Here is a 25,387-nt window from a genome sequence, read left to right as displayed (position 1 = left end):
CTGCTCAGGATCCTGCATGGGAATCACCTTCTTTAGAGTTGTATTGATCATGTAGCTTGTAAAATCTCTCTTATTTTCAATGAATTTAAATTCTCAGTCTCTTATTTCCAGAACTTCTGGGACACTTTTTGTGGTATGGGCTCAACAAAAGAGAAAGGTTGTATGTAATACTGGGGACACAGTGTTATTCTGCCTGCCCCCCTCCAAAGACTATAGCAGCTACGTTTTGCTACATAGCCTTGTTCTTACACTAGTCTTCAGAGTTAAACGTGTACATCCTTCTGTAGTCTTCTCTTTGGTTAACAAGGAATTACCTGGGGAGGGATGTCCTTTATGTGTTCTATTTCCTCAGCAAACTCCTTCTTCTCCTTCTTCTTCTTCTTCTTCTCCTCCTCCTCCTCCTCCTCCTTCTTCTTCTTCTTTCTTCTTCTTTCTTCTTCTTCTTTTTTTAACACCCAGCTGTTTTCACATCTTAGCACACCTGGTCTGAAGAAGAGTTGACATTGGCCAATTGCACTTGATGCACTTGCCAACAGAGGTGCTTAGCTATACCGATACAAAGTCAGCTTCATGAACTTCCTGCAAGACCATGTCAGTTGAGGAGCAGATTATGGCATGGAGCCATCTATTGGTTCATCCTCAACCCAACAGCTTTGATTCCTTTTTGGGTTTCTGTATCTGGCCTGTATGAAAGAAGCCAGTCATCCATTCCATTTCTCACTGCCTTTCCATATATTTCTACTTCCTATTTGAGCCTGGAAAAATCGTGCTAATGATTTCCCAGTTCCCATTCCCTGAAGGCAAACTGAAGGAAAATACGATTTCCTTTTCCAGAACTTTTGAAGTCAATATAGTTTAAGAAGGAAAGCATTTCCAAACCATACAGAACGTTAGTTCAGAAAAAGCTTTCTTGTTCCTTCTCAAGTACACTGAGCTAGCCCCACATGAGTCTTCTCTTGCCAGGGAAGCCTGTGGGTTTAAAAGTCATTTGGTGTAGAGCTGGGCATATTGAAAGATGAAGATGGCTGTAGATTTTAATACAGGATTAGATTTTTCATTGTTAATCTACTCAGAAAAACAGCTTCACAGGAATGTTCAGAGGGAGTGCTTCTGATTTCAATCTTATTTCTATCATTTCTTCACTAGAAGAATGGTGTTGCTGAGCAAATCTATTATTTTTGCTCTCATACTCTTGATTCATTGGATATGTATACAACTGTAGTCCAGCTTGGAACTCTGTTGTAGATGAAGTTTCCAAGTAAGAGTATAAAGAGAAATGGTGTTCTATGGGAACTGGAGGGGTGATTTGATTTTTGACTTGCCTTTTGAACTCACTGAAGTTGTGCATGTATTATTAAGACTGAAATGATGGTGGTTCTCTACAACCTTGTAAAAATATTGAGATTGTCAGGAATTAGTTATAATGAAACAATGATGTAGCAATCTGATATCACCTTGAAGAATGTGAAAATGTCAAAAGAGAGCCTGTGCTTGAACCATAGTCCATCATATAGAGTGGGACTGAAGTGTTTTTAAATGGCTTTTCCCACTCTCTGCTCCCCATAATAAAATGGGAAATTCAGATTACTTGGATGTAATTCTTTGACTATATAGAAATATTCACTAATAAATGTTTGGTTGTAGTGCCATGATTCACTTGGATTAGAATCTTTTAAAATCCCAACGTAGATGTTTTTCTGTAAATATGAATGAAAACCTCTTGCGCCTGTCACATGCCAGCTTTCAATTCTGCCGGCTTTAAATTAAAAATAGCGAACACTGTACTTTACGAAAGTATTTATAACTGATTTTTCTATTAAAGGTGTTACAAGACAGATGACTTTTCACCATCTACCATAATGTGGAACAGACATTTTGTCTTCTATCTCCTGCTTTTGCCAGCTTTTATGAGTCAAACAATATATGGACAAAGAAAGAAAGGATCAAAGTCCAATTTACTTGCAAGGAAAAATGATCTCCAGGGTAAAAGAAAAAATGTTTTGTTTTTGTTTTTAATGATAAGTTTTAGCCTGTTAAAACACTAATATGAATTTTTCCAAATAGCAGTTGATGCAAATAGCAAACCATATATAGAAACATATATGTAATGTTCTATTTTAATGTACTTATATTATGATATAATATAATATAAGTAATATATTATGTAATTATATTATATTAAGTAATTATATATATATTAAGTAATATATATATATATACTTATAATATAATATAAGTAAGTAATAATATAATATACTTTCTATACTTACAGAGCATACTTACAAAAACATTACGTGTTTTAGAGCCTTTGTACATTTATTATCTCATTTGAGCCTCATAGTAGCTTTGTAAAATGGGAATGACAGAGACTGCCACTGTCATAGATAAAGAAATTGAGGCCCAGAGATATTAAGTGGCACATCCACGGCCACTGGCAAATTAACTAGTAAGATCTAGAATTCAAACTTAAGTTCTCCGCTTTTACGTTTCTTTCCCCCTCCTTGCTACAATGTGATGCAGGTAGTCATTTTCTCCCTTGATTTAAAAAAAGCTAAAAACAAAACAAAAAACCACACACCAAAACAAGGTGGGGCCTCACCAATGTGACACACAACTTGAGAATCAGGCAGAGCATTCTTTACTTCTCAACAACTTTGCCCAATATTTGTTGAATTTTTGGGGTGCCTGGGTGGCTCAGTCAGTTAAGCATCTGACTCTTGATTTCGGCTCAGGTCATGATTTCAGGGTCATGAGATCAAGCCCCATGTCCAGCTTCATGCTCAGTGTGGAGTCTGCTTGAGATTCTCTCCCTCCCTCTACCTCTGCCTCTCCCCCGCATCTCTCTCTCGAAATAAATAAATAAAATTAAAAATATATGTATTTGTTGAATTTTTGAACAATGGGAAAATACTCAAAATACATGGAATTTTGCTTATTTGTTTGCTCCTGACTCTCATGATTTTACAAGAGGCAAAGAATTTATAGATTTGGAAAGAGATTTAGCTCTTCACAACTTAAGCCCTACCTCTAAGATGCCTCTCTTTTTCACTCCCCTCTCCTGTCAAAACAACAACAACAACAACAACAAAACCAAAAAACACCCAAAAAAACAACAACAAACCCATACACATCACACCACCTCAGGGCTTTCCTTATGCAAAGTCATTTCATGAGTAGGAAAAAATATTTTGCCTAACCTATTTGTTCTATTTCAGACTCTACTTGCTTCATAGATGTTGTCTTCATTGTGGACAGCTCCGAAAGTTCTAAAATTATTCTCTTTGATAAACAGAAAGATTTTGTGGATAGCTTGAGTGACGAGGTTTTCCAGTTGACCCCAGTTCGCTCCTTGAAATATGACATCAAACTGGCAGCGCTTCAATTTAGCAGCTCTGTCCAAATCGATCCACCTTTTTCTTCTTGGAAGGATCTGCAGACGTTTAAACAGAGGGTCAAGTCTATGAATTTCATTGGGCAAGGCACCTTCTCTTATTATGCTGTCTCCAATGCCACTGGGCTACTTAAGAGAGAAGGCCGTAAAGATGGTGTGAAGGTGGCTTTGCTGATGACTGATGGCATTGACCATCCAAAGAATCCAGATGTTCAGAGTATTTCGGAAGACGCCAGAACTGCAGGGATATTATTTATCACCATTGGACTTTCCACTGTAGTCAATGAAGCCAAACTTCGTTTGATATCTGGGGATTCATCCAGTGAACCCATTCTACTGTTAAGTGATCCAACCCTTGTAGATAAAATTCGAGATCGCCTGGTAGGTACTTAATGAGTTGGTTTTATGTATATATTCCCAATCATTATACTGATACCTTAATTACAAATTCTGTAAGGATAGATACTGGGTCAGAAAGATGAAGGAAAAAAAATCCATCTTGGAAATAGGAGAATCTTTCCGAGGTCTCTCTCCACTCCTTGATAGTTTACACCAGATAAACTGGGAAAGTAACAAGGCTCATGCTCTGGAATTGCATTCCTAACTTTATTGATAGCCAATGCTGAGGATTTTGGAAGAATTACTTTCCAATCCTTCAAGCTCCTGTTTATACATCCTGGGATCACGAACACTGCTGACTTATATTCAACTTGTGGTCAGATTGTGGTCTGCTATATTTGTACTAAGTTGCTTTTTCCCCATTTAACATCTGCAGAAATATTTTGACTCCATCTCTCACCTACTGCTATATTATGCTACTCAAGCAAAGTTCATTGACTTCTAATTTTTTTTTATTATGTCCTTGTTCTTAGGTGTTAGCACGCCCACCCAATTTAAAATCACCTGCGACTTGCAGTCACCCAACACTTTCTCACTGCAGATCAATGAGTGCCATTTGATTGGTCTGATTAGTCGTGTCAATGCTTTTCTTTGTTGATTGCTCAGCTGTGTGTGAGATTCTTTCCTTTCTGCTTGGGAAAACACAAGGCAAAGCAATCAAAATAAAATCCTTCTTCACAGTGTTTCTCAAGAAGAAAACTCCTGGAGAAAAAGTGGTTGATTTGTTAAGTGTTAAAAATTGATTTTCTTTTTTTTTATTATGTTATGTTAATCACCATACATTACATCATTAGTTTTTGATGTAGTGTTCTATGATTCATTGTTTGCGTATAACATTTTCTTAAAAACATCGATTTTTTTTTTTTTTTCCTTGAGAAGAGGGCAGGGCAAAGGTGTCCTTTGGGTACTAAACATTTCATACGGCTGTTTTCTATAGGTTTCAAAAAAGCTCAGCCTTGTTTCAGAGATTGTTTTGACCCTTTTGTCCCTTTCCCCAATCCTTCTCCTAACATTATTCTTATAACTTATAAGTCGATATTAACTATAAGATAATAACTGGTAAATTATTCTTATAACTGTTGTTTTCAGCATGAGACATTGGCTTTTTTTTAAAGTCTAAATAATAGTTACCACGTCTTGAGTGCTCTGTGTATTAGGCATTTTTCTGAGCACTTTACAGATTTTATTTTAGTCAATGTTTACAACAATCTTATGATGTATGTACTATATTATCCTCATTTTATAGTTGAAAATGTAAGGATAGGCAAAGGCCCTGGGGTCTTCATGCTTAACCCTGTGAAGTTATATTGAAAGGGGAAAATAGTAACTGGGTTTTAAAGTTTTCTCAGTCAGAACTGCCTTGAAACAGTTAAGCAACATCCCTCCTCTAAAGTTCTATTGTTTCTAGCCTCTTTTTCTTGGGCATTGGGGGTAGATAGGGAGAGATCTGCCTGGGCTGGAGATGATGCATTCGGCCCCCAGGGGGCTTAGGGTGAGTGCTCACCCTGAGCATCTCTTTTCATATAAGGGAAGTGTGCAGGGGTGTCTGGCTAACTGCCTAGTGCTGCCTGTGCCATAATTTAAGCAGTCCTTACCACTGAACCCCAAACAGAAGATTCCAGCATGTGCAGGAGAGAACACTGGAGTTGACATAATGAGTCGCCAGTTGCTAATTACAGAAGATACAGGACAGGCAGCTTCTTGTTCGGCCAGTTGTGGAGGCTCAGGAGGTTCTTACTCTTTCCATACACATCCTCCTCGCAGAGAGCTCCTGCCCAACCCAGAACACAGGATCTTGGCAGTAGTCTTGAAGCAGGACTATTTGTTCATTTCTGAGGAAACCAGATAATGACCAAGTGTCCCAACGACCCTGCTCTTCCTTAGCATCCTGTGATTTCAGCTTGTTTGTTCAGATGGAAGCTCTATGAACAAGCCACTTCTTAGGAGATGCTGCTTTCTAAACACTTCCAACATCCAAAGGGCTTATTAGGCCCTTCAAAGAACAATATACTGTTTCAATGTTTCAAATCGCCACTGTGTAGGAGGCAGAACTTAATTCTTGATCAGGCCATTGGAAAAATTCCTCATCTAATCTATTGCTATTACATCTTTAGTTGAATTCCTAAACTTTTCATTTTGAAATAATTATGTAGTTGACTTTCTAAAATAAGTTAATTAGGTATAATTCAAATACAAAACTGCATCCACTTAAGGTACACAATTCTATGAGTCTTGATAGATGTATAGATTCGTGAAACCACCAACACAGTTAGGACATAGAACATTTCTGTCACCCCCAAACTTCTTCCTGCCTCTTTGCAAGATATCTTTCCCTTGCCTCCTAGCTCCTGACCGGACTTTTGCCACTCCAGATTAGTGTACACTTTCCAGGCTCATATGTAAATAAGCTTATGCAGTGTGTACTCTTTTTCTGTCAGGGTTCTTAGACCCAGTGTAATGATTTTTGGAACTCAACTGGACTTTTTTTTTTTGTATCAGCTGTCTATTTCTTTTTGTTGTTGTTGCAGAGTAGACTTTAGTTGAATTTTAATGGACATGAGTGCCCACAATAAGTAGATCTTGCAGGAGCCAAGACAAATCAAGGAATCATTACCAACTCCTTGGCATCTCTAGTAAAAAGGATCATATAAGAACCCCATGAAAACACTTCGGTTCTGAATAACCTCAGAGAGACCTGATGATTCCACATTGAAGAGGATATATAAAATGTTCTAATACTATCTTATTATGATTTACATAACAGTATTGAAACCAAAGAAACAATTCCAACCCAATGTGCATATATATTAGTTGGTCTTTTAGAAGAGATTTTATGGTGGCTCTTTGGCTACTATACTAAGCTGCAAATATTTTTTGGTTGTAGAGTTTGCAATCCTCACCTACTAACTTCTTTATTCTCATCCTATTTGCTATTGTGCCAATAACTTTGATAACTTCCTTATATTTCCTCTGTCCTTTTCTCATAGCATTGACCTCATACTCATTCACAAAATCAGCAGTTCCATTCTAGCCTTCTCCTTTCACATATATGCCATCATAAAACTCTTCATTAATAAAATGCACCTTCTTTTGCTTTAAGGAGGTCTTGTCTTTATTTGTCTTTTCCATTTAGACTACAGTATCCACCTAGATCCTCACTGAATGTGCCCTTCCCTATGACTTTGACCATGTTCTCCCCATAACCTGCTTCTCTGCTTAAGTGAAAGCACTCACTACATCCCAAGGTGTCCAGCTCTGTCCACATGGGCCCTTTTGTCCACTCTTTTTAAACGTCCCTCCTCACTGCTTCCTTTGTCTTACAGCCCACACTAATCTTTATCACTTTTTTCCTCATAATCTTTGACATAATAGAACAGCATTCCATCCATGAGTTGGTCCTTTGCATTCTGCTCTTGAAAATTATCCAGAAAACCCACCTATTTCAAGAAACTGTTTTGTTACCCAAGATTAGTTTTTGATGTAGTGTTCCATGTTCCAACGAATCTTGTTACCCAAACAATGAATCATGGAACACTACATCAAAAACTAACTCCCCACCCAGTCTGGGATCTCCTTCCCACGCGGCTTGCTCTGTGCTGTTTTCTGTCACTGGGGCTTATAGGCTATAAGTGCCCTTAGGGATAGAGCTTTGTTCTTTGTTTGAGACAGTCTGATCTATTGTGCAGTCCTGGGTCCATTTTTTTCCATATGAATATAAATTCCACAAACACAAAATCAAATGAGTTCCAAAATTAGTTAGTTATGTTGTTATGGTTTTAAGTCCCATGGCACATGTTTTTAAAGAGTTAATATGGCAAAGCAGACATTAAATTTTCAAAGGAAAAGCTGAAAGAGTGTAAAATTATACATCAGGCATACTAGCAGCTAAATTCATGAGTTTAAAAACTGATATTGTATAACACAAGGGTGTTGCTTATTATAAAAGGGTTGTAAGGTGACAAAACTTTGGATTTTTCTTTATTTCAGTAGTTGTTTTCAAATATTACAATTTGACTTGAATTATTAGTTGTTTATTGTCCCTTGAACCCTTTCAAATTCCTTTCTTTTTCTCACTCCTAGAAAAACTAAATGTGTTTTAAATATTTTTATAATTTGGATCATATTCTATATATCCATCTGCAACTAGCTTTTTCACTCAGTGTCTTTGGAAATTTTTCTACTTTGAAATATGTAGATCCAGTGCATTCACCTTAACTGCTGAATAGCATTTTGTTTATTGATCCATTCTAATATTGCATTCTAATAATATTGATATTATTTCCAAATTCCAAAATTATTTCCAAGTTTTCACTATTAAAAATAATGAATGCTGGATATATACAGGAACCACAAGAATTTCCCTAAGTCGTGTCTGCAAGGAGTGTCAGAATAACAGTTGGGAACAAGGACTTGTCTTGGGCAGCCTAGAAATAAAGCACACATATCTTCAGGTTTCTAGGTACAGCCAAATCTTCTGGGGAGGGTAAATGCCATTTTACACCAAGACTGTCAGTATATCTGAATTCCCGTTTCTTCACATGACCTGCTAGTTCATGAAGATACAAGTATCTCAACTGCTTTCTGCCTGGATTTACATCAGCTGGAAATTTGAAATCACTGGGGTGGGGAGTGGGTGGGAGAGAGAGGTGGGGCAAAGAGGGCCAGAGGTAAGACTCTGAATTTTGTAGATTGGCTCTGTAGCCGGAGTTTTACAACTCCTGAGACCACACAGTCAAACTTTCTAATTTTTCATGTATGGGGAAAATGACCAGGAAGGATTATAGGACTTGCCCAAGGCCACAGAGCTAGTTAATGGTGGACACAGGATGAAAACCCTGGATCACACTTAATTCCCAGCCTAATTTTTCCTCCCATTACATCACTAGGACCACATAAAGCATTTTGCTGTATCTTCCTTCTGTATTATTAGTTTGTATGGCAATAAAGGTAAAGTAAAAATAAAACTAAAGGGATGTGGGGTCCTCCCTACAGGTACAATTCTGACTTATCTTTAACTTCCTCACTACAGTCTTCATTTTTAATATCTTGCAACAAATATTCTAGTGCTTTTTACTCCCATTTTTATTTTATCCTATGCAAATTAATGCTTCGGATTCAGTCATAAGGCATCAGTCTGCCCTATAGGTTCTACGTTATGAAAGCAATAATTCTATCTGTAAGCATAGGTTAATTTCTTCCCCATGTTTGGCTTCAGACACGGCCTTTAGGGCACTTGTCAGGCAATGCCCCACTAAGCTGAAGTAGGGTAGAGAGGCCTAGATGATAGACAAAAACCAGATTGTGAATTTCTCTAAAACTGTGAATTTAAAGGAGTTTTGAAAAATATTCTGGTTAATTCATTTATGTGTAAGTATAAAGTAGCACTTGAACTTGGTTAAGCGGCTCAGTCAAGTGTATGATCTTGGGCAAGTCACAGTCCTGCAGACCCACATTTCCTTAGGGCAAAATGAAAGGTTGGACCTGATTGACTTCAAAGGCTTATTGATATTTCATGAAATGATCACTCTGAAATTAATGTTTTAATGCTGAAACACAAATGCATGTATGTATAGGGATGGAAAAACAAAAGAAGAGAAAACACACAATTATGTATTCTGGCTAAGTCTTTATGAGTAAAAGTGAGAAATTTTTATTAAGACTGATTTAGTTTGTAGCCAGATTACAGAGTTTAGAGAGCTGAAAGATAAAAAGATAGAACTTAGGATGCAACAGGATAAAGTTCCTAGAAAACAGAATAATTTTTAATGTTAGTGCCCTTCATGTCTCTTATTATATGGCTCAGAGTGTTCCTTGGGTGGTTGGCAGGTAGGCTCTATTGCTTTTACAAGCTTAAAAAGCTGAATCGCTATCTTTCTTGGAAATTGCCTATCCCATAGGGAATAATTAAGACTAATAAGAAGCTGGAAGCAGAACATGAATCGAGTTAATGTTTTATTCTTTTTTCTCTCCTAGGATATCTTATTTGAAGAGAAGGTAAGTACCACATGCTTTGATTACTATGAATTAATTCTCAAAATTTGCATGATCAAATCAGCATCATAATTCACATTAGAAGATAAGATGTATCTACATAAAAATGCTTAACTCTTTTAAAAATGAACCACTCTATTCTGAGGCAGCATCTGATTTCTTTATGCTGCTATGTCTACTGCAGGTTTCAAAATCTGGAAAAAGTAGGAAATATTTTAATACGATTTTAGAGAGTAACTTTAGAAATCATTGATAACCAAATGGCATAGTTGTTCTGTTTTTTAAGATTTTATCTTTAAGTAATCTCTACACCCAGTGCAGGGCTCCAACTCACAACTCCGAGATCAAGAGTGGCGCGCCCCGCTGACAGCCAGCCAAGCACCCCACAAAAGGCATAGTTTTTGCTTATTTTGATATGACTTCCTTTATTCTAAGCATGTCTCTGACACCAGCTACCCATAGGGGTCCTCCATTTTGGGAGGTGTGCCTGGTGTTGGCCGGGATTCCTGGCCAAGAGACATGGCTCAGAGTCTCCCGCTGCTGCCTGGTGATTGATTTTAAGCTCATTCTCCTTGATGATGACAACCACACCAGGCAGCAAAGAAAGCTGGCTAGTATGAGTTGGATGGTGCTTAGCACAATAGATGACCACCAGGTTGCCAAGGACTTCTATACTGGACGTGTGTTTCTTAACACAAAGAGTTTGGAACATGCAAATTTTGTTGGACCAGCCGCTTATTAAATATCAGGAAATTTACAAGTAGTACTGCAAAAAATAATAAGAGCCAACCAAACCTTGCAGAGCATGATGCTTCAACGAATGGTCAGATGCATTATTATTTTATGTACCAGTGAGACAGGAAAGGACCCTGCCAATTAAACTATGATATAGTACCTTCTAATAAGTGACAGTTTTACACTTACAGTAAGAGTCCCTTTAGATTTATTTAGATATAGACTTTTAAATCCTCTATCACTTTTGTCCATACATATAGGGGACAATGGAGGCAAACTAAACTGGTTATTTCAAAAACTTCTTCGTATCCAAAGTCTGAATCTTCTGAATCACTTTTTGGCTCTGATGCCCTCCGCCCCACCCCCGGACGCCCCCCCTCCCCCAATATTGGCCTCTGGGCCATCAAAAACACTGGTGCTGCAACATTTCTTGAGTGTGCTCCAGGAGTATCTCTAGAGTTTTCTTCCATTTCATTCTGTAAGTTTTGAAGGACATGGGCAGAAAATAACAACTTCATTATGATCAGGCCTGATTCAAATAAGACTCATTCTGATTTCAGACAAATAAGGAAAAATGTATATCCTAGAATTGATAAAATATGGTATGTCACAATGTTTTCCTTTTGGGCTAAAGGAGTGGTTGATATTTGTATATTACTGAGCTTTGATGTGCTGTAGAGAGGAGAAAAAGCAGAAATTCCAAAAATCCACTGAAAATGGTTATTTTCCCTTTTCACTGGCAACTAGATGTTATGCATATATTTTTGCTGGCAGGTCTATTTTATCTAACCATGGCAATGTTTAATAATCGTTGACTAGCTGGCTCTTACTAGATCTGAGGTAGCCCAGAAGAACTGACACGGGAGAACAAAATCTCCATGAATTTGTGAGGTAAAATTTCATCAAGGCAGTGTTCTATCTAGTTATGTACTGAATACGATTTGAAATGCTGTGTTTCGTTGCGTGTTAATATTGGATTTCATTCTCGATGCAGTGCGAACACAAGATTTGTGAATGTGAGAAGGGGGATCCAGGCGACCCAGGGCCTCCTGTGAGTACGTTTCCACTTTGAACGGAGGATCAAGTCAGGAAGCCCTAGTCACAATTGCTCTACTTGCACTTGGAAATGCCACTGCTGGTTTGTGCTGCTGAAAAGCGGTCACGTGCAAACAGCAGCAAACAGGGACATGCTGTTTCTTTCTTTTATTCCTAAAGGGATACACTCTGGCCTTAGAAATTAGCCTGGGATTTTGCTGACCTGAACGGAGGGCAGATTCAATTTTAAATGATGAAGTTGTTCTCACAAAGGATGCTCCAGCATCCTTCTGATGTGACAATTGGGGCCAGAATTTCTCAACAGTGAAACGAAAATATAGAAAAAGAGATCATCCAAATCCTCTGTGCTTTAGGGAAAGCTTTAGCCTAGAAACAAGTGACACAGAGCTCGCTGGAAGTTCACTGTGTCTTCACATGTATCCAAGAACAACACTGGGTGGCCTCTCAGAGAGGAAGCTGGTCAGGAAGCTTTGGGGATTAGAGTGAGTTCTGTGAAATGGAACTTGGCAACTAAAGGTTAAAGGCAGCATTTATTACGATGATTCAACACTTGATAAAATAATCCTAAAACGAGTGCTGCCTTTATATTCTGGTCTAATATCTGGAAGGTGCCATGTATGCACTGGGAAGGTATTTGCAACAATATCACAATAACTGGAGATACTGCATATTTTTCTAACACATATCATCAGAGGCATCCATGCTGCTTATTTGGTATTCCATTTACTTATGTGGTCTCAAACCCTATGGGTCAAAAGCCCAGTGGATATATTTCACAAAAATGCATGAATACAGTTTTTGAACAAATGCTTGTATTTGGGGGCAGGGAGGAGAATGTGTACTGTGAATTTCTTAGACTGTGCCACATTTTCTCTTGAGACTCAGGTCCGAAGACTGTACTTTTTCAAAGCATTCTACCAATCAGAAGGTGGGGATGTTTGTCTTTTTTTTCCCCCCCTAAAATGTAAGTTAGATACATTGCAAGGCAATGTGGCAGCCAGTAGAACCTGATTTTGGGCAAAGTAAAATTTTAACATTTCCTTCTTATAAAATCTTAGTTTATATTTATTACACCAAGAAATTGCCAGGGGAAGGTTTACTTGGGATATTCAATTATGTTTTAGAATGAACAGTAAGAAAATTTACAGCTGTTAAACTAATCTGACAATTTCAGTCACTCAGTATTGCTAGAGATTAACTTACCATTGTTTAAAAAGTGATATATTTTAAAGATTTTACTTATTTATTTGAGAGAGAGAGAGAGAATACAGGAGTGGGAGAGAGGGGTTGAGGGAGAGGGAAAGCAGAAAGATCCCAGGACCCTGGGATTATGACCTGAGCCGAAGGCAGATGCTTAACCAACTGAGCCACCCAGGCACCCCCTAACATATCATTTTTTAAAAGATTTTATTTATTTATTCTAGAGAGAGATAGAGGGAGAGTGCAAGTGGGGGGAGGGGCAGAGGGAGAGAGAGAATCTCAAGCAGACTCCCCACTGAATGCGTAGCCCAACACAGGGCTCAATCCCAGGACCCCGAGATCATGACCTGAGCTGAAATCAAGAGTTGGTTTGCTTAACTGACTGAGCCACCCAGGCGCCCCACCATGTTTTTTTTAAACTGAAGTATAGTGGACACACAATGTTATATTAGATTCAGGTGTTCAGCATACTGACTCAACAAGTTTATATGTTATGCTGTGTTCACCACAAGTGGATCTACCATCTGTTACTGTGCAGTGTGGTTATAATACCATTGACTATATCCCCTGTGCTGTACCATACCATATTTTAATAGGGTTAGACATAAAACTCCACTATTTAGTATTTATTGAGTGTCCCTAAAACCTGTTCTCAGAAAAGTCAGCTTTTTGGTGGTTTGAGAATAGGAAAACATAACACCTTTCTGGAACAGGATTGGAGCACTTTCTTCTCTCATCTTTGGGATTATCCCTTGGATATCAGGCAGAGACAGTATTTTCTTTTGAACAAATCTAGAGAACCTACCTATTCAAGACAGTACAGTCTTCCTGGTGTGTAGTAAAGGTGAGAATACAGTTGAGTCTCTGCTTGGTAGGTTACGTTTGTTTACAGTCTTCATTCCTTTTATGGGATGAAGCTGATCAGAAATTACTGTAATGTGTAAAAAACCCATAGGATGTGAGCTGAATATAATCTTTTCTCTCTTTGCCTTCAGGGTACACATGGAAACCCAGGTATCAAAGGTGAGCGAGGACCAAAAGGAAACCCGGTAAATGAATAAACAGCTTTCCTTATAAACCATTGTATCTCTTTCTAGATTTATTTAAAGAACAAAAATGAGGAAAACAAAGAGCATTGTAGCGTATGTCAATGCCAAAAATATGATGATTTCTGTGAAGACTACAGGATGCTTACTTCCTGTATTATCTACCTGGTTTGTGTTAGCTTACAAATCCTAAGTAATATATGACCATTTTAGTCACTTAGTCTAGGAAACCTAGGAATGCTGAACAAATTGAAATTTGTACTTACATAATGTTGGCGCAAATTAATTGCTACAATGTTCCATGAATTTCTAATATATATTCCATATCAGATTGACATTGACTTATGTTTTATATGGATCCATTTTATGGATAACTGACCTATGATAATAATAGAAAAAACAGTTATCTTCTACACTCAGACCATCTTCAGGTATTTCCCCAATTCCTTTCTTGGTGTATCCATAAAAAATTCTATATTAATTTTAAAAAATCAGATAATATTTCACACGATGATCTTCCAAGTTCAAGAGTGGCTAAAAGAATCACAGAAGAGAGATATAACTATGTGAAAATTTATGGGAAAATTCTATATCATGAAAAATAATAATTAAAATAAAGAGGAAAACAGGGAAATATTTTCATCAAATACAATGGACATTGGGTTAATTTCTATAGTATATAAAGACTTTATAAAATGGATGAGAAAATATCAAGCCACTAATAATCAATTGGTCAAAGGACCCAAACAATTCCCAAGAGAAGAAATAAAACCAGTAAATAAAGAAATAGAAAAACATTTACATTGGGTTAATTTCTATAGTATATAAAGACTTTATAAAATGGATGAGAAAATATCAAGCCACTAATAATCAATTGGTCAAAGGACCCAAACAATTCCCAAGAGAAGAAATAAAACCAGTAAATAAAGAAATAGAAAAACATTTAATTTCACTAGATAATGACTGAAATTTAGATAAAGACAATGAGGTACTCTTCAATACTAATTATTCACATTTTAGAAACTTTGGAGTCCAAGGTTGTTGGGTTGTTTTTTGCATGGGGAGGGGAGAAATCTTCTAGTTCACATAGTTTGGGGTTTTGTGTGTGTGTATGTGTGTTTCAGATTTTAAAAAACGTGTCTTTTTTTGTAGCAGTTAACACAGCAATATTAAAATAATAATAACTAGTGAGAGCAATGAGGTGGTGAAACTGGTTTGCTCTTCATTGCAAAGGTAACTTGGGGCAAACATTTTGGAAAGCAATTAGATATTACAAAAGAAGTATTCATATATTCAAATTTTAATCCAATAACTTCTCTTCTAAAACTATGTTTAGGGAGGAAATGAAAAATAGAATAAGTTAGATGCATGGAAGTATTTTAGTTGCATGAAAGCCAATAGCTTGCTTGTCAAAGAAAAGGAATATGATGCATCCTTGGGTATCTTTACAATACAAACACACACAACCCTACACACTCATTATTGAAGTCCCAACTGATGCCATCATGTCTTCTTTTTGTCTTGTTAAATACCTGTTTTAAATCTATGTTTACCTTTCATTTATTTGGCTTGTAATTTTGAGTCACATAATATATTTTCCTAAGTCTTGTTGAAATCAAGCAATTACTCTTAAGGACATTTTGGAAAACATTCCAAAGCCCCTTGGAGAAAAGCCAGAATGGCTGGCTCCGATGGAGTACATTGCTCTATTGGAGAACAACGGCTGTGTTGTTAAACTGGGACGCAAAACTTGGCCTAAACTGAGCAAATGTACCTGGATCTTGTGCCCTATGCATCTGGCTTCATTCCAAAGGGCAAAGGCTATCTGAACTGCTATTTTCTTCCCTTGAAGGCATGGTGAAAATGTCAATGGTAAAGGCCAAATATTTTTTTCTCCATGGAGTTAATCTGTTAATCTGAGAATTCTGAATAATGCATTTTATTGAGCCATCAGTCACTCTGCAGGGCTGTAGAATTTTGATTGAGTTTTGTTTGTTTGTTTGTCACAGGGTGATGCTCAAAAAGGGGAACCTGGAGAAAGAGGCCCAGGGGTATGTATACCCCTTCCCAAGAAAGTAATCCAGGATGCTAAGATTCTGTAATTGATCACTGTGACTTCTATAGTGCAAATACAAAAATGATTTATAAAAACGTGTGCTCGTGATGGCTCAGACAGGCAATCAGACAGATAGGATCTTAGAAGTGGAAATGTGGGGAGAAAATACTCTGTTCAACAGGAGTGATGATGGGACAGGGTAGTCTCTGATCTTAAGTGCGATTTGTGGAAGACTCAAGTAAGAAAACTATTTTGCTTTGCCTCTTGTGTTTTTTTTTTTTTTTCCCAATAAAGAATGAGTTAAAAATTCTGGGAGCACAGAACTATATAATCTAAACTATGCTTTGGTAAATTTGATCTACAGACCAAAAAAAAAGCTATCATTCTAGTTGATTTATTATTCCTAAAATTAGAAGATGTTCGAGATTGAGAAATAATCCCAGTAAATTTCTTTTTTTTTGCATTTTTCTGGGGAGTCACAGCAAAGTAGCAAAGAGCAGAGAAATGTGTACGGTGAGTAAAAAAAAGGCCATCACATTGCTCCTCCTGGCTTGTCCACTTGGCGAAAGCCCATGAGTCAGGCCCAGAGGTTTTAAAAACTGATCTCTCAGTGTTTTTAATCAACTTTATGAACAATGGAAATTCACTCAGAAATGTGTGTTATTCATTTAGGAAATATTTCTTAGGTGCCTTCTGCATATAAAACATATTATTATGTGAAAATAAAATTAAGACAAAGTGCTTATCTTTTTTGAAAAGTTTGTTATGGCAGAGATTAAGTTATTTAAAATAGCTACAATATTGGTTGCCAGAAGGGAAATGGGGGGAATGGGCAAAATGGGTGAAGGGGAGTGGGAGGTATGGACATCCAGTAATGCAATGAAGAATTCACAGGGATGAAAGGTACAGGGTCAATGGTATTGTAATAGGGCTGTATGGGGACAGATGGTAGCTACACTTGTGGTGAGCAGAACATACTGTAAAGAGAAATTCAATCACTATGTTGTACACCTGAAACGAATGTAACATTGTGTGTCAATTATACTTTAACAAAAATAGCTACACTATGAAGCAGAATGTCAAAATATTATAAGAATTGCATACACAAATTATTATGGGCACTCAGAGGATAGTGAAGCCAGGGTAGGTTTTATAGGATAACTCCCGGAGAGTGCAGAATTGGGACGGGAAAGGACAGAACAGAAAGGTGAAAGTCGACAGGCATTCCAGCTAGAGGTTGCCACGAGCAGCAACCTGGGGGAAGGCGATGTGTTGGAAAACGGTGCGGGGGGATGCCTGAAGAGGAGTGTTGCCAGAAACAGCATGAAGACCACAGTGGGTGCTCCATGCTTTACTAGGTGAGAGATTTAGATGAAGCGTACAACCCAAGAGCTGTGTACTTGGAAGATTAATCTGGCATGACTCTAAAGGAGAAATTGAAGTGGGAATAAGCAGAAGGAAGGAGCACTTAGAAGAAGGTTTTCTGTTACAGTCTGTATGAGAACAGGGACACTGGCTAGAGCTGCTTTGGCCAATATGAAAGCTGCTAGCCATATGTGCTCACTGAGCAGCTGAAACATGGCTAGTCTGAATTGAGGTGTGCTGTAGGAGTAAAATACACAATGAATTTTGATGACTTAATATCAAAGAAAATGTAAAATATCTCATTAATAACTTTTATACTGGTCACATGTTGAAATGACTGTATTTCAGACCTATTGGGATCAGTAAAATATATTATTATTATTATTATTATTATTATTATTATTATTATTATTTGAGAGAGAGCATACATGCATGCAAGAGTGGAGAGGAGGGCCAGGGGCAAAGCGGGAGGGAGAGAGAGAATCTTAAGCAGGCTCCATGCCCAGCGCAGAGCCTGACGTGGGGCTCAATCTCACAACTCTGAGATCGTGACCTGAGCTGAAATCAGGAGTCAGACACTTAACCACCTGAGCCGCCCAGGCGCCCCTCAGTAAAATATATTCTTAAAAATTAATTTCACCTGTTCATTGCTGCCTTTTTAATGTGGCTGTTGGGGAATTAAATTCTATACGAGGCTCACATTCTATTGGGCAGAATTGGGCCACAGTGATGATAGAATAGAAAAGAGACCATTGTGAGACCATGGAAAGGCTTTGGGGACCGACTCTGACTCATATATTCAGCAGACATTTATTGAGCACATGCTATATGCTGGGCCCTTCTTTACATGCTGGGGATACAGGAGTGAGCAAGACAGATAGTTCCTGTTTTCATACAGTCTTCTAGCAGGGAGAGCAATAAACAGGCAAACAAATGAGATTTCATCAGCGAGATGTGTTCTGGAAACATAAAACAAGGTCATGAGGGTGTTCTAGGCAGAAAGAGCAGTAGGTACAAAGACTCTTGAGTGGGAATAAGCCCGGCAGGCTGGAGAAATGGAAAGAAAGCCAGAACTTGGCAAAGAGTGGTGATAAACAGCTTATGGAGATAGGCAGGGGTAGATTACGGAGGGCGCTGCTGGCAGGGGTAGAGAGGATGGATTTAAAACTAAATGCAGTGAAAGCTGGTGAAGAATTTTAATTGGTTGGATTAAAGGAGTATAAGGGGCAAGTAGAGAGAAAAGATAATTATAAACATTTGATTCTGTGTGATTTGAAATATGAGGGTACCATTAATAGAAACAGGAAAGTCAGAAGCAAATTTGGCAGACCAATGAGTACAGTTTTGGATATTTTAAATTGGGCTAGTTTAAAACTAGTAATTAAGATGTCCTGAAAGGAAGGAAGGAAGCTGATAGCAACCAAACAATAAATTGACCAGAGATTTCAGAAAGAAAAACAGGGGAAAAAAGAGGATGCTATAAAAAGGAAGGTTTCTATTCATGAGCTATGTTGGCTCCTTCTTAAATACAGTCTTAATTCTTTTAACATAATAATGACAGGATTTTAATATGGTTGTGTGCTGTCAGGGGTGGAGAGCACCCCCAAATTCCTGAGGCTGGAGGTCCAGCATTTCTTAGTGCTGAGAACGTGAATTGTTTTCATCAAGAACCCCAATTTAACTGTCTATAATGTGGCCTTTAATTTTAAGCCTATGACGAAAACTTAAACTCTTTACGCTAATAAATATTTCTAAGATGAATTAAATTATAGTGTAACAATATTTTTGATTCTATCTATTTTTATGTCCAATTTCTCAGTGACCGCTCATTAGGAGAGATGTGTTATTTCCTTCCCGAAGCTTTTCCTTTTTTGCCTTTCGTAAGAAAAGTCATACAAACCAGAATTCTGTAGTCTGACACGAGTAACTGCAATAATAGCTTGTTTATTCCGTTGTTTTCTCCAGCTCACTTAAACTATGTCTTACAATTCTATTTTCATACTTAAAAGCTATTGTTGTAGGAAAAAGACATGAAATCCTATTTGAAAAAGTCTTGCTGTTGCTTAAAGTTGGCAATTTCTCAGTTCACTTAATATTCAGTAGTATATTACTTAAAGGGCTCTCGGGCAAGGACACAATGGAGGAGGCTGTGCAGGATTCCCCGGGGGTGACACAGAAGGGGAGCAGAAGAAGCACCGGGCCCGCAGTTAGTGGGAGAGAAAATATAGGAACTTAAAGGTCACTGTCTCATTAGCGTTGATAAAGGAACCATTCATTTCGTTGATGTTCTATATTCCAGCCCAAATTTGAAAGGAGGACCATAATGGATATAAATATTTACACACATTGGAAAGGCCATTATCTTAGCTCATTTTCAAAGCTAATTTCTCCAACAGCCTCTGTGAAACATTCTCAGCTGGGACGGTTCGTAGTTTAAAAGTCAATACAACAATTTTGAAAGTAGCATTACAGGTTTGTCCCTTCTACAACAAGTTTCGGTGTCTAGTCTCTCCTTCAGCTGTGGGCCCACGGGTAAGGAACTGGGTTTGAAAAAATATGTGGAACTGAGAATAGAATGTAATTAAGGGAAAAGTAGGTTCTTTTCTTCTCCCTAGTCAATGTGCATTCCCTAAGCTCAAAGAGAAGTAACATCGCTTACATTTCCGTATGTGGTCTTAGTTTCCTGACATACAAATGTGTTTTGTTATACTTTGTAAATGAAAAATATCAAATACTTCCTCCAGCAATGTCTTCTAATATGTTTTACTCTTTCTTTCTTTTTTCAACTAGGGAATTCCTGGGTACAAGGGTGAGAAGGTAAGTTGATAACAACCAATAGGTAGACCAGGATTTCAGAAAGAAAAAGAAACCTAACTGTATTTATGTACTTAATAAAAGTTGTTTTCCTTTACTTTTGTAAGTCTGGGTTCCCTGAGTCCTAAGTATACTCTTAACTCTGTTAACACAAAATAATAATAGAACTTAAGCTACAGGACATGTTGTAGGGGTGAAAGTCATCCTAAGATCCTGAGATCAGGATCCAGCCTCTCTCAGCTCGGCAAACACGATAACCCCAATGTAGCCGGCCTGCAGCACAGATAGCCAGACTCAAAGTTTCTACGTACAAATGGATGCAGCAACACAACAGTTAGGTTTCTCCCGTGGTGCTTCCTTTCCCCTAACACCTAGACACCGAACCCTCTCACAGAAGCAAGAAGGTTTATCCTGGTGAAGCAATAAGGACCGCTTACTTCACAGAGTCAGGCCTCTGGGTAGAGCTGGGTAGGCGTCTGGCAGGCAGGGGGAGTAAATTTGACAAACAAACAAAAGTTATGGACTAATAGGTTATTTCAGGATTCTTTGCCAATTACAAGTTAGTAAGGTGGATGGGGGCTCCAGAACCTTTGAGCGTGTTCAGTGGTTCATTCATAGGTTCGTGCCACTGTGCTCTCTGTTAGCAGATTTTCTATCTGAAAACGGAGCATGCCTCTCTCATTCAATCTACAACCCTCAGACCTGGGCCAGAGATTTCACTCTGGGTCTCCTCCAGCCCGACCCCCATTGGAGCCAAGAGGTTGCAGGACAAGAGGTTGGTGGGACTTTAAACCAAACCAGGCATTAGGTACCCAAGACCCCAGAAGTCCCTGCAAAATGGCCTGAGCCTGCTTTGAAGGCAGATACAAACTTCTTTCCTCTGTCCATCTTTTTCCTGGGCCTGAGGGGAAACAAAATGTAAGTTGTTTGTTGAGGCTGGAGGGGACCCTAGTAGGAGCTTTGTTGTATTGTGGCCTGGGGCACCTTCGTGTGCATCGGTTCCTCCTGGGGCAGAAGGAACAAGAAGTGGGGAGGAGTCAAGCAGGGGTGGGGGTGTAGGCTGTGGGCATGGGGATGAGCTTGCACATGGACCTCTGAGGAATACCAAAATTCTCTCATTTTGTATTCCTTTTGAAGGTATACTTGTCGAAAAAGGAAGTTAGAACATTAGTAGGTTATTAGCTTAATGTATATCTTTCACCTATTTCGATACATGGTATGTAGGCCGACACTTGCACTCCTGCCCTGGGCCCTGCATATATTAGAGGTGAGTCTACATACAGGCAAATAAATATATCCCCAATCACTGGAAATGTTAAATGCCTGTTTCTTCATCTGTATAGAACTGGATTAATGTAGGCTTCCTTAATTTACAAGGTGGTTGGAGAATCAAATGGAATTATGGATGTGACAATGTATTATAAACTCTTTGCTTGTCTATAAGTGTAAGGTGCTACTATGAAGAGGCAGGGAACCAGTGATAATGCAGGAAAGTTAAGAAAGTTTCATGATTGTAAAATTGTCCTATATACAGTTGAAGAAAATTATCCAGGACCCCCATCTTGATTTATAATATGAGCTACTCACAAACACTATATATATATTTACACACACACACATACACATATATATATATTCATGTATATTTATATGTATGAAAAGACTCATTTAACCTTCTGGGAAATTACAGAATCACTGGTAGAGTTCTCATTTGGAAAATACAAGCTGTCAGAGTAAAGTGACCCTGAACCATTGACATTCAAACCAGAATTTCACCAGGAACAGCAACATCAGAAATCAGAGGCTGGAAACAGAGCTAATCTGTTCATAACTTTCTGAAGCACTTGCTCTCTGAAACTGTGTAATTGTGACCATTCCACAGGGATTACTGAGCCCACCAAAAAAGAACACGCCCTTGCAGAGGCAAATAACATGAGTACAATATTTTCATTGATGGAAGTCTGCCCCCAAAACAAATGCTGTTCCTCAGGACCCTATAGCTAACAGATCTGTCTGGACAAAAGGAATGTGAATCCTGGCCAAAAGAATTTTTTGAGTGTATTTATGGTACTTTTCTGTTTTATATTTTGGTGCTTGACTCATTTTATTTCCACCCAACATTATTAAATTAATTGCTTTCTAATTGATTCCTCAAGAGTGATTTTCCATTTGCATTCAGAAATAAATGTTCAATTTGTTCGAAGTGAAATCTCAGTTTTTCCTGGGTCAGTTTGACTCAGTTTGATGTAGAGAGAGAACAGATTGCTTTTGAACAGAGGCATAGCTGGATCGAGGAATTGTACTTCCCTCTTTCCTGCTCCTGATGCCAGCAACACCCCATGTAGTACCCTAGGCTAAGGGAAAGTAACTTGCAGACCATGGCGGGTTGCCTTGTTCAGAGTTGGGTGGTTGATGAACATGGACTTGGGAACCTAACAGACTCAAGCCTGTGGTCATGGGCAAGCTGTTTAATCTCTCTGAACCTCCTTTTCCTCTCTCTCTCTAATCTAACATAATCTGTTGTGGGGATTAGCAGTAATGTAAAGGCTTTGGACTTCGGATCCATGATTGGTGGTTACACTTGTTATTTCCCTTCTTAGAGCAGTGCTATTCCAAGCGTGGTCTGCTGACTGGCTGTCGGTCTGTGAACTGCTTGTTGGTATTTTGTGAGGAGATAAAGCTCGCATCAGAATATAAATCCACTATATCACTAAATACACTGTTCCGCTGACATTCATTTTTCACCGTGTGTCTTCTTTAATGGAGGCAGGGCACTGATGTTCACCGTAGTGCAAGTTTCTTACGTCACTGTGTGGTGGTGCTTTGAGTAGCGTGCCTTACATCGCGTGGATGATAAAGCAGCAGCACAAACAGACAGTAGTGAGGGCACTGGGCTAGGAGTCACTGGCTAGCATGTACATGTAAGTAAACTCATTTAACCTCTTCAGTTGAGTTGCCATATCTTAAAAATATGAATTGCTTTGGGGCAACATGGTCAGTGATATTGTAATAGTGTGTATGGTTACAGATAGTAGCTACACCCGGTGAGCAGAGCATAATGTATAGAGAAGGTGTATCACTATGTTGTATACCTGAAACTAATGTAACCCTTTGTGTCAGTTGTGCTCAAATAAAAAATTTTAAAAAGGAATTGCCTTGAGGCTCAGAAAAAAAATATGAAAGCCCTTGAAAATTCTAACTTTAGTCATTTTTCTAATGGCCTTTGATACCTTTTAGTTCTAATTATTCAAAGTCTTAGAAGTCTGATACAATGGATTAGTATTCAGAGGTCCCAATTCTCCTTCTGCATGAGCAAGTTACTTAACCTTTGGGATCACAAATTCTCAGTCTGTGAAATTGGGCTAATAATATCTACGTCAGACAGTTAACGGCACCTTAACAGATTACGTCTACAAAATAACATTGATCGCAAACTATAAAGAATAATTTAATTGTTAGTTCTTTTTTTCATTGCTGTTCCAGGAAAGGCAGGAGGAGAGTGTGATGATGGGAAGTAACAGTGTGCTTGCCACCCTGCCCGTTCCCTCTTGCTAAGTCTTTTTTTTTTTTTTAAGATTTTATTTACTTAACAGAGAGAGAGGGGGCACAACCAGGGGGAGCTGCAGAGGGAGAGGCAGAAGGAGAGACAGAGAGAGAGGGAAGAAGCAGGCTGCCGCTGAGCAGGGAGCCTGATGCGGGGCTCGATCCCAGGACCCTGGGATCATGACCTGAGCTGAAGGCAGACGTTTAACGACTGAGCCACCCAGGCGTGTGCCCGCCCCCCCCACCCCAAGTCTTTATGGCTCCTTTCCCCACCAAGCCATGGCATGGTCTTAGGACCTTTTTCTTACTACTAACTGATCAAAGTTGGTACTCAGGATGGAGTATCGTGTTGTGGAAAAAATAGGGACTGTGAGTCTGAGCTACTTGATCGAGGGAAGTTATCTTGTTGAGTGTTAAGTTTCCTCATCTCCAAAATAAAATTGTAAAACTGATCTCATTGAGCCGTGATATGGATTCAAGTAAATCACACACGCAAAGAGCATATGGTAGACATTCAGTAAACCTTCGTTTCTTTCCTTTTAATTTCATCCACCTCTCAACAATGTTAAGCCTCACTAGGTGGTGTCGCGGATTTGATTCTGTCAAGTTAAGGATGACTCATGGATAAAATTTTTCAGAGTGCAATGCCCAAATAACCCCCAGGATTGAGGATAAACTTGTGTATAACCCATCAGGGTGCTTATGTCATAGAAATCTTTTTTAAAAATCCTAACCCCGAATACTGCAAATGTCTTCTTATTTCATTTATTTATTTTTCAGGGGGAAAGTGGAGAATGTGGCAAACCAGGAATAAAAGGTGACAAAGTAAGGAACATGTTTTTAAAATGCTAACAGCTGTGATCCCTTTGGGGCTGAGTTTCCTGAAGAGGAAATTCCTGGGATGCATTACCTGGCTCTCACTACTGGAGTTGGGAAGTTATTGGCTCCATTCTCACATCTGTAAAACATGAAGCAGAAAACAAAGCCATACCTAACTTTAGTTAATGGAGCCCCCACATGCCTTTCCTATGGACCTTTAAGATCTTGCTTTGTGGCACCCTAACCTTTGAGGCCAGGCCTACAGAAGGTTATGGTGAAAAGAATAATTTAAACTGCAAAGTCAATTCAAGCTCCAATCAGGTAAAAATGGAATTTTTGTTTTCAGATGTAAACACTGACAGCAAGTACTTTCCAAAATAGAGTGAAGAACTCTATGGGATAAGTTAATAAAATAATTATAAATAATGTGGCAGAACTAGGCAGAGACAGGGGTTCAAAATTTTGAAATTGCAGCAAGCCACAGACAATTGGGTAGGTATTTACCTTTCCCTAAAAAATAAATATGAATAAAGTATTTAAACTGAAGACAACATTAAATATGTTAAGGAGTTCCTTAATGGACCGGAAATATACAGAGAGTATGTTTGAAGCCTAATGACAAAGGTTCCAAAAATGTACAGAGTAAAAACAGTTTTCAGTATATTTAAGAACTATTAACAGCATGCTATCAAGACACTCAACTCTTTCCATATCTGTATTTTAATTATGGGAGAGAGCTAAGGAAAAAAAAAAACAGGCAAAAGGTGAAAAGCAGAGAATAAGATAATGACACCGGCCTATGTAACTAAGCATTTTAAATAGCTTGAGATTTTGTGAAAGCGTTTAAAGTACTGTGGACTTAAAGGCCAGGTGGATCTGAAAAATGTAGGCTTGGTAATTATCTCTGGGCATAATTATCTCTGGGCAAAATGAAACTGTAGTAATGAATAGATTCTGCCTGGAGGATAATTG

The 25,387-nt window shown here is 38.4% G+C and overlaps 1 protein-coding gene across 2 annotated transcripts in view; it reads left to right on the top strand.

The window, feature by feature from the left end:
* The first annotated feature begins 1,859 nt into the window (after positions 1-1,859).
* The window catches only part of COL28A1 (collagen type XXVIII alpha 1 chain), a 161,694-nt gene continuing 138,166 nt past the window's right edge, over positions 1,860-25,387 (top strand). For both annotated transcript variants that reach the window (XM_088018326.1, XM_088018325.1), the window contains exons 1-8: positions 1,860-1,983; positions 3,216-3,772; positions 9,764-9,784; positions 11,511-11,567; positions 13,768-13,821; positions 15,828-15,869; positions 20,030-20,056; positions 24,377-24,421. In XM_088018326.1, coding sequence (XP_087874452.1) covers positions 1,860-1,983; positions 3,216-3,772; positions 9,764-9,784; positions 11,511-11,567; positions 13,768-13,821; positions 15,828-15,869; positions 20,030-20,056; positions 24,377-24,421 — 927 coding nt within the window. The remainder of the gene's footprint in view (positions 1,984-3,215; positions 3,773-9,763; positions 9,785-11,510; positions 11,568-13,767; positions 13,822-15,827; positions 15,870-20,029; positions 20,057-24,376; positions 24,422-25,387) is intronic.

Source organism: Eumetopias jubatus, unplaced genomic scaffold (genome assembly GCF_037043125.1).
Source record: "Eumetopias jubatus isolate StellerSeaLion01/CBP00866 unplaced genomic scaffold, mEumJub1_p1.0 scaffold_14, whole genome shotgun sequence".
Lineage (NCBI taxonomy): Eukaryota > Metazoa > Chordata > Mammalia > Carnivora > Otariidae > Eumetopias > Eumetopias jubatus.
The sequence above is the reverse complement of the archived record's forward strand: the minus strand, read 5'-3'. Positions and strand labels throughout refer to the sequence as shown.